At 35.9% G+C, this 16,742-nt stretch overlaps 1 protein-coding gene across 1 annotated transcript in view; it reads right to left on the bottom strand.

The window, feature by feature from the left end:
• Positions 1 to 678: 678 nt before the first annotated feature.
• Positions 679 to 16,742, bottom strand: part of TXNDC11 (thioredoxin domain containing 11) — a 31,260-nt gene continuing 15,196 nt past the window's right edge. The window contains exons 6-10 of the mRNA XM_082490503.1: positions 14,711 to 15,494; positions 12,113 to 12,258; positions 10,701 to 10,810; positions 8,719 to 8,799; positions 679 to 1,759 (exon numbers count right to left, since the gene is read on the bottom strand). Coding sequence (XP_082346629.1) covers positions 1,135 to 1,759; positions 8,719 to 8,799; positions 10,701 to 10,810; positions 12,113 to 12,258; positions 14,711 to 15,494 — 1,746 coding nt within the window. The 3' untranslated portion in view covers positions 679 to 1,134. The remainder of the gene's footprint in view (positions 1,760 to 8,718; positions 8,800 to 10,700; positions 10,811 to 12,112; positions 12,259 to 14,710; positions 15,495 to 16,742) is intronic.

The raw sequence follows: 16,742 nt of genomic DNA on the forward strand, positions 1-16,742 counted from the left end.
GTTTGAGGCCACTCGCCTGTTTTCTATGACTTCATAGGTAGCTTCCTTTGCCTACTGAAATTCTTAAACACTTAATTGCCTAGGAGAGAAAAAGCTACTGTAAATCTGTTCCCTGAAGCCCAAGTTCATGAGCTCTATAGGAAGCATTAGACTTGCTTCTTGTACCTGTATGTATGGAATAATCAAGTAACATAGGCCTAGGAAGCTTGCTTGAGAATTGTAACTATATGCAGGACAATAATGGCCTAGTCAGTGGAGTGTTGTCCCTTTCTTCTACAGTCAGATGTTGACTTGGATTTTTAGTGCCACAACTGCCTTTTTTTTAATTGAAGGCTATAATTTGAAGCGAAATTAATGCTGTCAGTAGCGAAAAGCTCCTACTGTTGCCTCTTAAGTACAGTATTGGGGTACAGCTGATAGAGGGCTGTTCTTACCCTGGCACTTTTTTTTTTTTAGTTTAAGATAATAGTCTCATGAGACTTGCATGTATAGCCACTTAACTGCTGTATTCTAGACCTCCTACAAATCAAGGAGAAAAGGATTAATTCAGTAAGACTTCCAGTTTTCAGTACAGAACAGTTCACACATGGTTCTTGCAGGTTTCAAGACAGGTAACTGGTATACAAAAGTGATACAAAGTGCTGAAGTTCTAGAACAGAATAGTTGTAGCAAGATGACTTTGTCCATTCAAGTTTACTGATTACACAAATGAAATATCTCTATTTTAATTCAGCAAAGAGAATGCAGTGTAAAGGGCAAACTTCAGAAATCATGGAAAAGTATAAATCAAAGGTCTAATTTCTCTTCTAGCAACTGTAAGAAAAAGCCAGTGAAAAATAACTGGTCCTTAGTCAGAGGTGTTTCACACTGCTGCCCCTAAAAACCAGCATCTTTAATTTAAATGGATAGGTGTGTTTGCAAGTTAGTGCAATAGTAAAGTGCAGAAAGTGTTTTCCATTCTCCTCTTCTTTAGATGTGGGTATCTCATAAGTTGTTCAAGTATACAAAAAATATTCCATATGAATTTTCTTTTTCTAGATCATGTAGGGGAGGAAGTCTTTATTTACAATAAATTTCAATAAAATTTGCATAAATACCTACCCAATACTGCATCATTTGACTTTGTGTAAGCAATCATTCTGTCCTGTTTCCACTACTGTGCTCTGTCTCTATGGTATTGATATAATCAATCCTTTTTTCATCTGATGTGGCAATAGCTGTTGAAATGGATAAGTCATCTTCAGAAAGTGTTTGCTCTGACTGAAGGGATTCTTTAATTTCATCTTTGCTCTGTAGCTTTCCTTCACTTGATGCCACCAGGATTCTCAGTAAAGTATTCTCTTTAAGGAGATTTTCTGATGCATCAGCTAATTCTTGAAGCTTTTCAGCCATTTCTAATAATTCTTGATTCTTGTGGTCAAATGTGGCCTGTAACTGCTCACTGTGAAGCTGCAGCATCTTGTGCTGCTTTTCCAGTGTGTGTTTTTGCTGCTGTAGTCTATGTTCCTCTCTCCTAGCTTCAGAAAGCTGTGCTTCAAGCTGGTCATGGGCCTGATGAAGGGCACTGATTTCTGATCTTAACTTCTGAATTTCTCTCTCTAAGTGGGAGATGTGTCCTTGCTGTAGAACTGTCTCTTTATGTAGACATTCTTTGGTACAGGGCTCTGATGAAGACAGACTTGAGTGATATAAAATAAATTTAAGGAGATTAGGAAGGTTAACTGAAAAGTCTTCGGGAAACTTCACACTTTGTTCCTTCCTAGAAAGAAATAAATTAATATTAAAACATTCAGGTAGATAAGCAATAATAACTTTATCTACGCATCTGCTGTTCAACTCCAACTTGGTATCTTGGTTTTTTTATCAAGAATAGTTAATATAGCAGCTAATAGAAATCCAAACTCATGTAACAAGCTCAGTATGTTCTTTTGATGAACCCTTTTACCTGTACTCCAGTCCAGGTGCTGTATGCATCTCTGCACTGGATTGGTATTTGTCTGAGAACAAAATTTTCTGTCAAATTTCAGGAAACAAGTTTTACTCAAAAAAAAAAAAAAAAATCTCAATTACAGGGTATGAGCCTAAATTATGTATGGTACCATCATTGTTGGGCAGGTGTGATTGGAGAATACTGATACTAACATTTGTTAATAAGCTGAAGAAAAGCATTTAAGTGTTTCTAATTCTACATACATTAGTAGAAATTAAGTCCAGATGTATAAAGCTATCTGATGGGAAATGACTATTTTGAGCATATATATGTTATCCTGGAAGAAGTAGCTTAATGTGTTCCAACATCAGAAGGGTATTGCAAGGAACAGAAAAATACAGTTTGCTTTTGAAGAGTAAGCCATCACTTTAGTCAGAAGCAAGGCCCTTTTGCTGTCAGAAAAAAAAAAATCTTTTAATTGTTCCTCATACTACTTAGATTTTATGTCACTGAGATGATCAAGAAATCAAACAAGTTTAGGTTGTGGGTTTTTTTTTTTCTCCTGAATCTCGTTATATGGCTGCAAATACAAAGCCCAGCTTATGAAGAGGTAGGGCCATTGCTTTCTGCAACAGCATAAAGTATTACTCTTAACCTGACAAGAGTCCAAGCTGCTTGAAGACCAAACAAGTACCACATTTCTTCCTGAAGACTACTAACCACCAAAAGACATCCACAACCTCCAGTTGTGTCAAACATTAAAATTATGGCCCCTTTTGGACCATGTGCATACTTTATCACAAAATCAGGAGGCTAAACTGTCCTCTGAGGACTAGACAGGAACTAACTCTTAACCTTCTCTTTCTGAACCAAGTAAGTCTTCAACTTTCACTCAGTGTGTTCCAGTATAACACAAGTTTGCTGCCTCCTGACTATTGCAGTAGAGCTACTTACACATCATTATGTTTAAGTAGGAAGCTAGCTAATAGTTTATCACTTTGTATCATCTTTCGCTTTCTCTCTTTCATTAGGGAGCCATCAAAACAGAGAAGAAAAGCTTAGTTTACTTCCCTTTAGTTGCTAAATTCATAACCAGGTTAATGATACATCGCACGCATTCAGACACAGCTTCATTACACATATCAGAAAAAGGACATAGGATAAACCAAACCAAAAATTATTCCAAAGCAAGAAAGCCAGATTCAAGTATAATGCCTAATGCCTCAAAGTTTACCGCTGCTGCTCCTGTACACACGCCATGAACAACTCCTATGTACCCACATGTGACATTATGTTTCTGAATTACTTACACTGTGCATCTGGAACAGGGGAGTTACTTAGTTACCAATTACAGTTGCCTCAAAAATACTTGCTCTGAAATCCAACTCATTACCATATGGGATATAAACATATGCTAATTTCATTTACTGAGAACTATGTATTGTATTTCAGGTATAAGACAGATATATTTTATCAATAATTCAAGAACTTCAGCCAGATGAGGCTCCTGTTCATCAAAATTAAGCTATTTCTGGAAGCATAAGCAACATGATTTTTTTTTCCACTGCAGACTTCTGGTGATCAACCAAGTTAGTCTTGTAATTACCATGAGCAGTTTCTCAGATGACAATCAGCTCACATCCAAGTTTAATGAATCAGTACATGATTTAGGCAAAAAATAGTCTAGACTAAGACAAAATTGACTTATACAGTGGTAACATTTTACTATGTCCTCATCCATTCTTATTGATCAAAACCACACTATGTATCAGAAATACTAAAAGGCTATTTAAAACAAAAAGCAAACCAAAATATTAACAGTACGTGGTAGAAAGAAATTGAGAACAGAGTTAAATTGCAAAAATTGTCTCATAAGGCAAATGCATAAGGACCTACCCAGAAAGTCTTAATGAAGCACCTTTATATCCAAACTTCTTATATGACTACTCTAGTAATGCTACTAATACTACTAATACTATCAAAATCTAATTTTCTTAATTACCTAGATGCAGCAAAATATAAAACGCACCGGAGAGGAAAAGCAGGAGAGAAAATTACTAGAGGTAAGGTACCCTTATGAAACCATTTGGAACATTACAAAAGCAATCTTACTAAAACCATTATGTCTGTCACCCCAGAGACAGCCTAGAGCTGCTTTATAAAACAGACCAAGGCAAAATGAGTACCTGTGAAAAGAAATAGGGAACACCAGACTTTGTAGTAACACGGCAAAGATGGTAAGTATTACAGGAAGTTTCACTTACCATAAATTGTTTTACTGCTTTAAAACCTGTTTGAGCTATGCTTAAAATAATTCAAGAAAAACCTTTTCTTCATGTTATACGTGACACTCACTCTATCCCTGAGAAAGCATGGTTCTGCAAACTACATCCTTGTTCAAAAGTGGGCAGAAAGTCACTTGAAAAAAAAAAAAAAAAAGTTTCCAAATAGTATGGTGGGGCTTATGAACTAGAACCATGGTCTTAAAACAGTAGCCACAACAATATTTGGAAATCAGTTTCTAACTTTTGCCAGCCCTAAAATTAATCACATCAGTATTCCAATGGTTGTTAATATGGTTAGATCTAGATCTTCAGCTTATGCCACTTGACCTAACAGAGTATAGAAGACAACCACATACTACTACTACTACTAGTCTCAATTGTCAATAGCACATGAAACACATGTGGCTCATCTCAACTAAAATTGAGACTATTCATCTTTAAACCAGCAGGTCCTCTGCTCGTAGCCACTCAAGCCATCCAGAACTAACAGACTGTGCAGCGATGAAGAGTCTGCTGGAAAATGTGCAAAAATGAAACCCAGTGGAATCTGCGGAACTTGATGCGTAACTGGACTGGGATATTGGCACTGAAAATGCAGCTTTTGCTAATCAGCAGCTGAAGTTAACACTGCCTTTATGTAGGCAGATACACACCTTGGAACTGTACTCCAGCTAAATTCCTGCCCAATTAACCTAGGGAGCAGAAAAGGACTGGAACTGAGCTGGAGGGATGTGGCAGAGGGAGTCTGATCTGAGGCTGATTTGCAAGGCTTACTGCACAAAGTAGGGGAGATGATGAGTTGGAAGTCGGGGTGACTCAGAATTCATATAAATGAAGCTATTTCTGTACTGAATTAAAATATTAATTTAGAATTGCACAAGTTTAAAGATTTTGTGGTAGGTAACACTGCACAGTACCGATAGTCTGAATTACCATTTGCTGATGACGGAGGTCTTGAAGGAGAAGGGTAGAAATCAACATTTTTATTTTACATTGCAAAGAGGTAGGTATTTATTGTAGTGCTTGTTTTCACTTCCTTTCTATAAAACCTGTAATTGTGTAAGACCGAGTATATTTAAAAAAAGAGAAAAAAATTCTCAAGGTCAATCAAATCTAATGCATAGGGCATACATGTAACACCAAAAACATATCTGAAACAACAAATTGAGCACTTTTGAAAGCTTGTGGCTCTCTTGCTTCTAATGTTCCAGGTCCCATCCCAGTCCTAAATGTACTCTCCTGCCCTTTTACAGCCTTAACTTTAGAGTTCCTTTTTTTCCTGACCCACCCTTTGTGCCTTTCTCTACCCCACCCTTCTTTGTCTTGCTTCTTTTTGTTCACCCATTCATGAATCAATTCCCTTCCTCCCTCGCTGTTTTCTATTCTCAATCCTAGTTGTCTCCTTGAAACTACACTTCCCTGTCCTACACTCTTATTTCTTGCCTCTTTCTCTGAGGTCTTGCTATGTAGTTTCACTTCAACAGCATGTACACCTTGTTTTACTGCTAATCTCCTTTGGATGTTTTCCTCTGTAGGTGTCAAAACTGCTACTGAGGCTTCATTTGTTTTCTCTTTTAAAGAAACAGTGCAAGGCTTCTACAATGCCAACAAATCTGCTGCTACTTTTCTCCTGTGAAAAGTCCAGCACTTGTTACTGAGTCAGAATGAAAGCCAAAACATTCTGGCAATATTCCCACAACCTAATTCTATAGTATCTGTAAAAGTAATTCTCTGTAATTTTTTATTCCTTTTTTTTTTTTTAATTACTGCTAAAAAAAACGAGTCAATAGCATTAAGGACACTAATGACAAAGTATTTGCTTATTTCAGCAAAAAGTTTTTTTTGAACTTTGAAAATAATGTACTTTTGCCCAAGTGAAATAGTTAAGTAATAAATGTTGTTTTAAGAAAAAAGATATTTCAATAACTACCATGTTAGTTTACACAGGAAGTTCTTACATGAAATAACTTTACTTTCAAGCATAGCTTTCACTTGAAGACTTTATCACACCATTTGGAATATTTATAGTTTAAAAAAAAAATATTAAAAAAATTTATGTTTAAGAAACATTGCAGTAGAACAGCTCAATTAAAACCCCCAATATATTTGCAATAGGTTTTCCAGTTTCTCTAGCTATGCAACATGACAATCTTTCAATAACTTTTATACAATTTCCAAACAATTTTTAGAATGTATTCATTTCAAGTACATCTCCTTACTGTGTCATGCTTCTGCTTCTTCAACTACCTTTTTTCAGTCCATCCCATATTCTCTTTCTACTTGATCATAACATTTGTAACAGTTGTTTGTTTGTTTGTTTGTTTTCACGGAATCACTGAATCACAGAGTTTTCAGAGTTGGAAGGGACCTCTAGAGATCATCTAGTCCAACTCCCCTGCTAAAGCAGGATTGCCTGGAGCACATTACTCAGGATTGCATCCAGGCGGGTCTTGAAAGTCTCCAGGGAAGGGGACTCCACAACCTCCCTGGGCAGCCTCTGCCAGTGCTCTGTCACCCTCACCGTAAAGAACTGTTTCCGTGTATTTGAACGGAACTTCCTGTGTTCTAACTTGTGCCCATTGCCCTTCGTCCTGTTACTGGGAACCATTGAAAAGAGCCTGGCTCCATCCTCCTTCAACCCACCCTTTAGATACTTGTACGCCACAATAAGGTCTCCCCTCAGCCTTCTCTTCTCCAGGCTAAAGAGTCCCAGCTCTCTCAGCCTTTCCTCATAAGGGAGATGCTCCAAGCCCTTAATCATCTTAGTTGCCCTTTGCTGGACTCGCTCCAGCAGTTCCCTGTCCCTCTTGAACTGGGGAGCCCAAAACTGGACACAGTATTCCAGTTGTGGCCTCACCAGTGCAGAGTAGAGGGGGACAATGACCTTAGACCTACTGGCCACACTCTTCCCCTATGCAGCCCAGGATTCCATTGGCCTCTTTGGCAACAAGGGCACATTGCTGGGCCATGGATAATTTACTGTCTACCACAACCCCCAGATCCTTCTCCTCCGAGCTACTTCCCAGCAGGTCCACCCCTATTTTTTGCTTCATATTCTTTTATGGCAACACAATGATGTCACCAAACAAGACTAATGATATCACAAAAGCAGGAAAAAGGAAATAATTGTATGATTCTGATTTTATCAGGAATGAAAACACCTCTTATTTAACATACATTTTAAACACTGAAGTTTCTTTTAATATGAAATTTCTTCCTTGAATATGAAACTTCTCTCACTATGAAAGGGAATAAAGTTGACATATAAATGAAATATAAAACAGGAAAATTTAACCCTTATTTTTATTACTTCAGGACAAGATATGAGCTATCTCTATATATAGTGCCATTCCTATACTATGTAAGGTCAGATAAAACAAAACAAATTTAATTGCTTTAGATATTAGCATCTCCTTTAGAGAACTTCTACAAGCCAGAAGTATTTCAAGTCATTCTCTCTGCTACTGTTAGACTAGTTCTTAGCTGATGGAGCACTTCCATGGTTTATGCAGATTGCCAAAGAATCCCATATCCAAAATACAGGTACAGCTAGACACACAGACATTCCCCACAAAAGCCAAACATTAGAACAATGATAGAAACACAACCTGAAAGAACTTCAGTTTGAGCAACAAACATTCTAACGTCCCTCTGATTACATTACACTCATTCTACCACAGAGGAGTGAAGGAGAGAGAAAAATTCACAGATTAGGACCACTGTAATGTTTCCAAAGGATGCATAAGCCCTCCTTTAGTACTCAGATTCTCTGTGTTACTTTTGTGGTTTTTTTTTTTTTTAGTTTGGTTTTTTGTTTTTTTTTTTTTTTTTTACTTTACAACATGTAACAATCTACCTCCTCTCCCTCTGTAATGTCAGGTTTGTTAGTTTGTTCTCTTAAACAAGACTACGCTTGGGCTGGATTACTTACTCTCCATCTGTGCTTATTATTTTTTATTTTTCTCCATTAAAAACACAGCAAGAAAATCCTTGCATTGTACTGCAAGAATCCGTTATAATATTGAGATCTCTCTTAGTTTATCCAATTAGAAGCAGTTAGATACAACTTGCACTAGAGCTATGTTGCACCACCATCTACATCATTTCTTCCCCTTTTCCCCCTCCTGTAGTCATTCATTAATTTATTTGGACCATACCAAAATAATAATTTTAAATACAACCAAATAATAAGGAAAATTAACTGAAGAATAGGGTTAGTAATGCTGCTGTTCATACATGAAGACTTACAAACAATTAAATAATGACCTTTGGAGAGAACATTCGCTATCTGCATACCATCAGCTATCCATGTCTCTTGGGGTTTTATTTGATGTTGTTTTGTTGTTGTTGGTTTTTTAAATTAGAACGTGCATAAAGTAAGAACGCGTATATGGAAATGAATTAATGCTTGGCCTTTTTCCCTCTAGCGAGACGTGTAACCAGATAAGTATTGTAACTTAGTAAAATGAATATTAAAAACCACAGGGAAAAGAATTACATTACCTCTGATGAGGAAAAAATAAAATGGTTGGGAGACGGTCTGTCATAAATTCCCATGGAAGGTCATTTCGCGTGATATCAATTCTGTTAAGAAAAGACACACTGATGAAGAGAAAAGGCACATGAACAATCTCTATTTCCTTGTAAAACGCTGTTTCAGGGATTGGGAAGAAGGAAATGCAAGTATCTGTGAAAGTAAGTCTAAATGTGTTATGTCAAAAATATGTTGTGCATATGAGTCAGCAGAATTAACTACCAATATTCAAGATAATAAGGAAGAACAAAGGGGAGCAACATTGTTTATTGCCAGACATCTCACTTCAAACAAAATGCAAAAGCCACCAAAGGGATGTACTTTTTGCTGCTGCAATTTTCTTTAAATAAAAAATAATTACACTTATTGAAAGTGAAGAGAGAAAATTTCTGAAGAAATAGTTTGATCAGTTTGATCTTTCCAAGGACAAGCACATTCTTAAAGTACATTTTTTTCTAAAACTCTACTTAGAAAGAACATAAGATTTTGTGCATGAAACACTTGCTCAATTGCTTGTTATGTTTTTCTCTACATTTTTAGATTTTCTTCAATTACAGATAAAATCCTTATTTATTACACTTTTATTATAGAAAAAAACAGACAATCACATCAGTAATACAGCAATAAAAATAACAGAGCAAACGAGAGAACTTCAAAGTCAGGAAAAATAATTGGTATAGATTTGAGAGTAGCATTACATCTGTAGGAATAAAGCCACAATTATAAAAAGGTGACAACTCCAGGCTTTTAATTGAAATTTCTTCCTAACACATCTCATGCTGCCTCCTGGAATAAGCTCAGTCAGAATGAAACAAGGATGCCATCAAAGCAGATGTTAATATATTATCAGATACATGGACAAGAATGTTTAGGTTGCACTGAAACATTAAAAACCCTGGAAACACCAAACAAAACCATGTCTTTTTTACATATATAAAAATATATTTTAATATATATAAAAATATATATTACACACATGCATTCATATATAAGTATATGTCTATAAACTGGTTTTGGCTGCGACAGAGTTAACTGTCTTCATAGTAGGTTGTATGGTGCCACGTTCCAGATTTGTGGTGAAAATAGTGTTGGTAACATAGGAATGCTTTGGTTACCACTGAACGGTGCTTCCACAGCACCAAGGCTGCCTGTTTCTCACTCTGCCCCCACAGTGGATACACTGAGGAGTGGGGACACAACCAGGCAGATGACCTGAACTAACCAAAGAGCTACTCTATACCATACGAGGTCTTGCTTAGCAATAAAAGAGAAAAGAGGGGGCTTTACGGGGGTTAGCCATCTTTTACTTGGGAACCGTCTGGGCATCAGTCTAGCCACAGGAGGTGGCGAGTGATTGCCTTTGTATGACTTCTTTTGCTTTCGTCTCTCTCTCCTTCCATTTCTCTTTCACTTATTAAACAATTAAATTTGTTTTGTTTTATCTTGACCTCAAAGTTTTCTTGGTTTTATTCTTCCTTTCCTCTTCCACCATCCCACTGGGGATGGCGTGGGAGCAAGCAAGCAAGTGGCTCTGTGGTGCTCAGCTGTCCACCAGGGTGACGCAAAAGGCACATTTTTGTGGGTTATCTCAAACAATTTCTCAAATACAGTGCTACAGGATATAATTATTTGCTACACATTATCAGAGAGAGAGGTAAAAATAATTTTCTGCTGCTGTTTTATTGCTTTGCTTCCTGAAATTAGGAAGCTTTGAGGTTAACTGCACTGTTTAAAAATTCATTTTAATTAAACTGCATAACTACTGCAGTGAGATTGAAACCCATCAAATTTATACAGAGGAAAACAAAATAATGCATTCAAAGAGAAATGAAACAGATGACATTCACATCTACTATTGCAAGATTGTAGAGAGAAAAAAAATTATTTTCTAGGCTGATGATCTCAATGAAGTTACATTATTCTAGAGAGATGAAATTAGAATCTTTTTTACCTTGCCACAGTGAAATTATCTGGAGGCAAAAGCCGAGCAAGTTGAATAAAGATGTGATTAAGAGAAGCACAGAATCCACACCACTGTCCATAATAGAGCAGCAAGACATTCTGGAAAATTAAATGGGGAAGACTTTGATTATCTATTGTAGTTAATCTGCAGTAAAGGAGGACTGGTCTTTATAACATCTGAAACTTGGAACCCTTAAAATGTGACAGGAAACTAAAAACTTTATTCTAAGCTATTTACTGATGCCCTCTGTCTACTGAATCAACACACAACTCTTGGGGAATTCTCTTTCCATAAAGAAAAAGACAAAATGAAGGGGATTTTTTAGATTATTTAGTTTAGGATCATTCCCTCTAAGTGAAAATGCACCAAACCTTACTACGCTTCCCAAGATTCTTTTGCAATCTTAAATTCCTATGTATCTAACAGTGACTATATACTTCATACTGGGGCAAGGGGGGAGATGATAGCTAGACTTTCGCTTTTTGTCTTTAACTAGGCAAAGCAGGAGGTAGGGCTGCTGAAAACCAATTACTGGAGATGTATACATTCGTTGCAGATCTCAAAGACAATAAATATTAATCATTACTATCACATCTTTAAGAAATCAAAGTAATTTAACCACTGTTCAGGATGATATCTATGTAAAGCAATTTCATGGCATGTAATTTGAAAGCTTTTACCTGTGAGAGTTGTGGGTTTTTTTGCTGTGTGCTTTCAAATAATGCCTGAGGTTTAAAACCTTCTCTGTTTTTTTCCATTATGTCTACTTTCCAATAATTTTTAAATTTCTTTAAAGAAAGTTTTTTTAAAAAATGTAATATAGAGAAAAAAGTTATAGTATATTTATTTCCTTTGAGGTATGAAGCGCAGCATTCAGAATATTCTTCAATGTTACCTCAAACCCTATGTATTTAGCATGTGGTCGTGAGGAAAGGAAAAATCAAGTCACGGACTTTTTTTTTTTTTTTTTTTTTTTTTTTTAATTAAAACCTGTATTTCAAACACACAGGAAAAAAAGCACACCTCCACCCCCCCTAAAAAAAAAAAACCAAAAAAACCCCACAAACAACAAAAAACCAACAACAAAACCAACCCCCCAAATCCCAACAAGTCTTGAACTGTGGCAGAAACCTGTCAGGGAATCAGTTGCACTGACTTTTTGGTTATTTTAACACCAGAAGATCTTTTGCAGATTTACTTAAGACTACACTGTTCTGAATTGCCTTTTTAAAAAAAAACAAAAAAAAAACCAAAAAACCCCCAAACACTTGCATTGTAACAAAATAATATATTTTATGTTACAAAGAAGCAAAGCACATCAATGTAAAAAAGGAATGAGACCCTCCCCTCAAAAGTCTCAGCCATGATTTGCAAGAAACATTTTCAGTAATGAGGTGTACCTTGTCACTCAAAAACACAGTATCATGGAAGGTATTAGTAGTCACTTCAGTGATTACACGCTGTTCATGAAAATGGACTGAAGGGTCGTCAACAAGATGCCTTTTCAAGGGACTGTAGAGAATACTGAAATTTTTTATGAAGTTCTCTGAAATGAAATTGATACATAACAAAATTATTTCAGTTTCACCAAATACATGATTTTGGCAGTTTTTCTTTGAAATTCAGAAGAATCTTGCTTCTAATCCTATCCAATGTACTATAATAGTAACTCTCTTCCCTCCTAATCTAACCACACACCTGGTAACTCATATATAGTAGCCTCTCGCTATTTTTCACTTTTGACGTAGCATTGAAGCATTTGGCCCTTATCTTGAAGGCTCCACTTAATTCCACATTTATTTGCATTTATTCTTTCATTTTTAATTACTTTCCCTGTAATTCTCCTTTTGCTTTAGACCTTTAAAGACTGCACTATTCCCATGCCAATACGACCTGCCACCTTTTGTTTACCAGTGAACACCTTCCTCTTCATTCAGCTTTCTCTTTAGTTTTAAGATATTTAAAAAGTTGCTGGCCAGTGGTAAAAAATTTAGAACAAGCTCCAAAGACCTCAACTACACTACTTCGAGCCTGGACCACGTTCTTTAAATTGCTGCAAGATATCGACTGTATCCTTCTTTTCAACTTAGATAGAGAAATATTATTCTATGCATTATAGAATAAGAGTATTCGATAATCAAGACAAAAGACATAATACCAAACACACTAAAAATTATTTCATCAAATAGAAACATCTTGTGCTGCTATTTACAGTCCAAAAACTAGGCCCAAGTAAAGCTGGCACTTTTGTACATACATACAAAATACCAGATTGTCAAGTTTATCTCTGAAATGCAAACAGCAGTACATTTCATCTTTTATTTACTGTATTTTATATATATTTTTATATATATACTATATTTTATATAGTATATATATAAATATATACTATATTTTATATAGTATATATATAAATATATACTATATTTTATATATAATATATATATTTTATATTTACTACTCAGCACTTCATTAAATTCTCACACCAGATCAAAACAGTGTTTTTCTTTCTAGATATTCTAGATGGAATATCTATGCATGATTAAGTAATAACTGAAAGGAGGGGGCTAACTAAGACATATAGTCTTGAATTTTTAGAAACCATCTGTAAAAACTGATATCTGTTAAAGGTATTGAAGACAAATCTGTATAATTATTTTAAAATATCAAAAGTTAAGAGGTTTATGGAAGTAAAATAAAATTTTAAAACCCCCACAAAACCCAAACATAAATCACAGTTACTCCTTGACATAATATGTAGAAGCAAAAGTTCTCTGGAAGTTCAAATGACTTGGAATAGAAATATACCAAGTGTTACTCAGCAGAGAAACCCTCGTCATGCTCAGGAAATCCTGTGTCCTGAAAAACGTTTGAGACAGAAAGTACTGGGATCAGAAAGGGGAAGGAAATTTGTATCTCCTTGCTAGGATCTGAATTTTTCCTAAGCCTGTTCACTGGGGGTTTTGTTTGTTTTTCCGGAGTGTTTTTCTGGGAGGTTGGGATACAGACAGGACACAGGCCTGGATGGGATCCTTAATAAGAACATGGCTATTTGTTCTATGCTGTGCACACTTTTGTACTTACAGATTTATGGCAAAATATAAATTTGATTAATGCTATAAGAATTATATTGATATACCTTCTTGAACAATTTATTTTAATACTATGTTCACCTGAATATACTTCCAGGTTTACATGTTTACTTACACTGCTAACATTAAAAACCCCTGCATTTTCTGAAGATGACTCAGTTTTGCACATAATCATGATAGGTAAATGCATGTGGTTAGGCATGTTGTGTCTTATTCAATAACTTGCAAACAAATCAGAACTGCAAACATTGGGTTAGTTGGGGTTTTGTTTGGTTTGTTGGCTTTTTTTTTTTGTTTTTTTCTCTCCTCCAGTTCATCCAGGAAAAAGAGTATTGACAGATTTGGCCAAAACCACTTTAGAGCTCTACCTTGAAAACACATATTTTTCAAAATAAATTTAAAACAATTTATAAATTAGTTTCAGAGGACAAGAGGAAGGGCTAGTTGTTGCTGATAACTGGGCAGTATCTCACAAAATTCTACTTCAGTATTTTAGCACACAGAAGAGCTGAGCAAACACCAACACCACCATTAATGTACAAATATCTTCTGTAATATCAAACGTGTTAAATGCATAGTAATTATTTTTTTTTCCACAAGCAAATTAGGTTAGATTTTACCCATTTCTTCAATGCATCAGGCAGTCAAGAATCGCACATTCTGAAGTTCACTTCTTTTAAAGCAAATTACTTTGGGTATATGAAACTTCGTTCTTACATCATCTAGAACACGATTCTACTGCTTAGTTAACTACTAAATAGAACAGAATATATTAAGATTCACAATGTTGACTATAGTCTCACTTTAAAAGCAGTAATTTTCAACATGGCATTAAGTTTTCCATTCATAAGCTTACTTGCAAACTTAATTTTCTTATTTCAAGCATTTGTATAGCGGATACCATACCCAGGGTAGATCCAACAAGTGACTGATTTTGATCCAGGACATAGTGCACTTCTTCTTTCAGGTCAACAATAGCAGCAAACTCCTTAAGATGATTAGATCTCGATGCTCCTAGTCTCTCTGCATATATCCAAAAAAGATTTGAATCCAGTAGATAGAGATTCAAGGTTTTATTGGTCCTGCAGCTCAGACCAGTAATGTTAGTGCCACTAATATGAAGGTCAGGAATAAACCAATTCCTATCCTCAATGTGAGGAATAGAATGTTGGGTGTTAACTTTCTTCCCATGGGAAGAAAATGCTACTTTGGGAGTCTGAAGGATGGTCTTCTCAGAACTAATGAAACTTAAAAAATGCCTGTTTACCGTCCTGCAACATGCAGTGTAATAGCTAAAGGGACTGTAGAAACTTAAGAAATTGCTGCACTCTATGGTATTTGATACAACTTGAAAAAAGGTATGTTCCTGGAGGTAGAAAGAGTCCAAAGCTGCTTCTATCTCTAAAAAGTTACAGTGTGGCACATGGACCTTATTTGGTTTGACACCAAGTGTCTGGTTAATGCAAAGCTCACAGACATTGTGAGTTCTAGATATTGAATGCCACTGTGGAAGCACCACGGTGTTACAGCATGGGTACTTGGTTATTGAAAATGTTTCTGATAATTTCATATGTGCATCTGGTACAGAGGAATCAAAAGCTGGTGAATCACTGTCTCCTAAATGTTGAAGATCTGGCTCAGCTGCTTGGCTTTTATTACAGTTGTGGTATTCCAAGGCCACTTTGGTAATCTGGGGGGGGGGGGGGGGGGGGAAGAAAAAAGCAAGATTAGTGGTACATAGTTCACTCAAATGCAGTTATCTGTTGCACGTTTAACAACATATATGCAATTAGAGATAGTATTTCAGAAACATGAAGTTGACTACTCTTCACCTTCATTCTTACAAAAAAACCATAGGAGGCTCTGACTTGATAACAAAGTTAAATTTTCAGGTATTTCAGCATGTAAGAATTAAATGTACAGAACAACAAAAAGCCACTTTTTTTTTTTTTCAGTCCACTACACGATCTCAAGGTCCTCTTTGTGTCATATTTATCACAGTGCAATAACACTACACTTTAAGGCTAAATCCCACCACATGAAGCCATTAATCACTACAGATTCCTGAACTTCCCTGTTTTCCAATGCAAGGAGAAAACAAATAAAAAAGCCCGCCTCTCAGTGCAAACATTCCTGTGCTGCATCACCATTTTGTTTTTCATAACCAAGGGGAAACGAGCAGTGAGAAAGGCATGCGTATGGACCATAGAAGGAATTCCCTTTCTTGGCAACAAATAACAGAACATAGGGGAAAGGAAAAGGAAAGTTTCTGTTCATCCTCATTCATCACATTAAACATAATCAAAATACAGAACACACAAACATTGCTTACACAAGAACACTTTGATAGGAATCATAATTATCAAAGGGATATTGAAGCATCACATCTAGGAGAGCTGCTGTGTCACAGGATTATCAGTATTAAGATGTGACCTATAGCAACAGTTTGTTACAGTCTTTAAGAATTCCTTGTTAGATGTTTTAATCCTGAAAACACTCAATTAAATACTTAAAAGAAACTTAACTCCTCATACTATAATCTAGCCTGAAGATTTTGACTACCTACGTAAACATGAGAAGTTATTATAAACAGAAAACCAGACTTGCAATAAGAAATCTCGTTTCAGTGAGATCATCAGAAAAAAAAATTGCTCTGAGAGCTTTCAACATACAACTTGACAGCCTTGTTCTTTGCAACTGCCTTACAGTCAAGGGGTTTCGTTGCTTGATGAAACCCACAGGATGGCTGCAGTAAACATCTCTTCCTATGGTGAACAAGTTGCATAATATCTGTCAAAGTGAAGCTATACAAGATAACTGGAATATTTTGCATCTCATTTCACATTTTGATATAGATACTCTTATTGAGTAGAATGAAAGCTGAAACTGAACATCTTATGTTGTACTGATTTGATCTAAGTAAGTGGTACCTGTTACT

Source organism: Vanellus vanellus, assembly GCF_965231255.1.
Source record: "Vanellus vanellus genome assembly, chromosome: 14".
Taxonomy (NCBI): Eukaryota; Metazoa; Chordata; class Aves; order Charadriiformes; family Charadriidae; genus Vanellus; species Vanellus vanellus.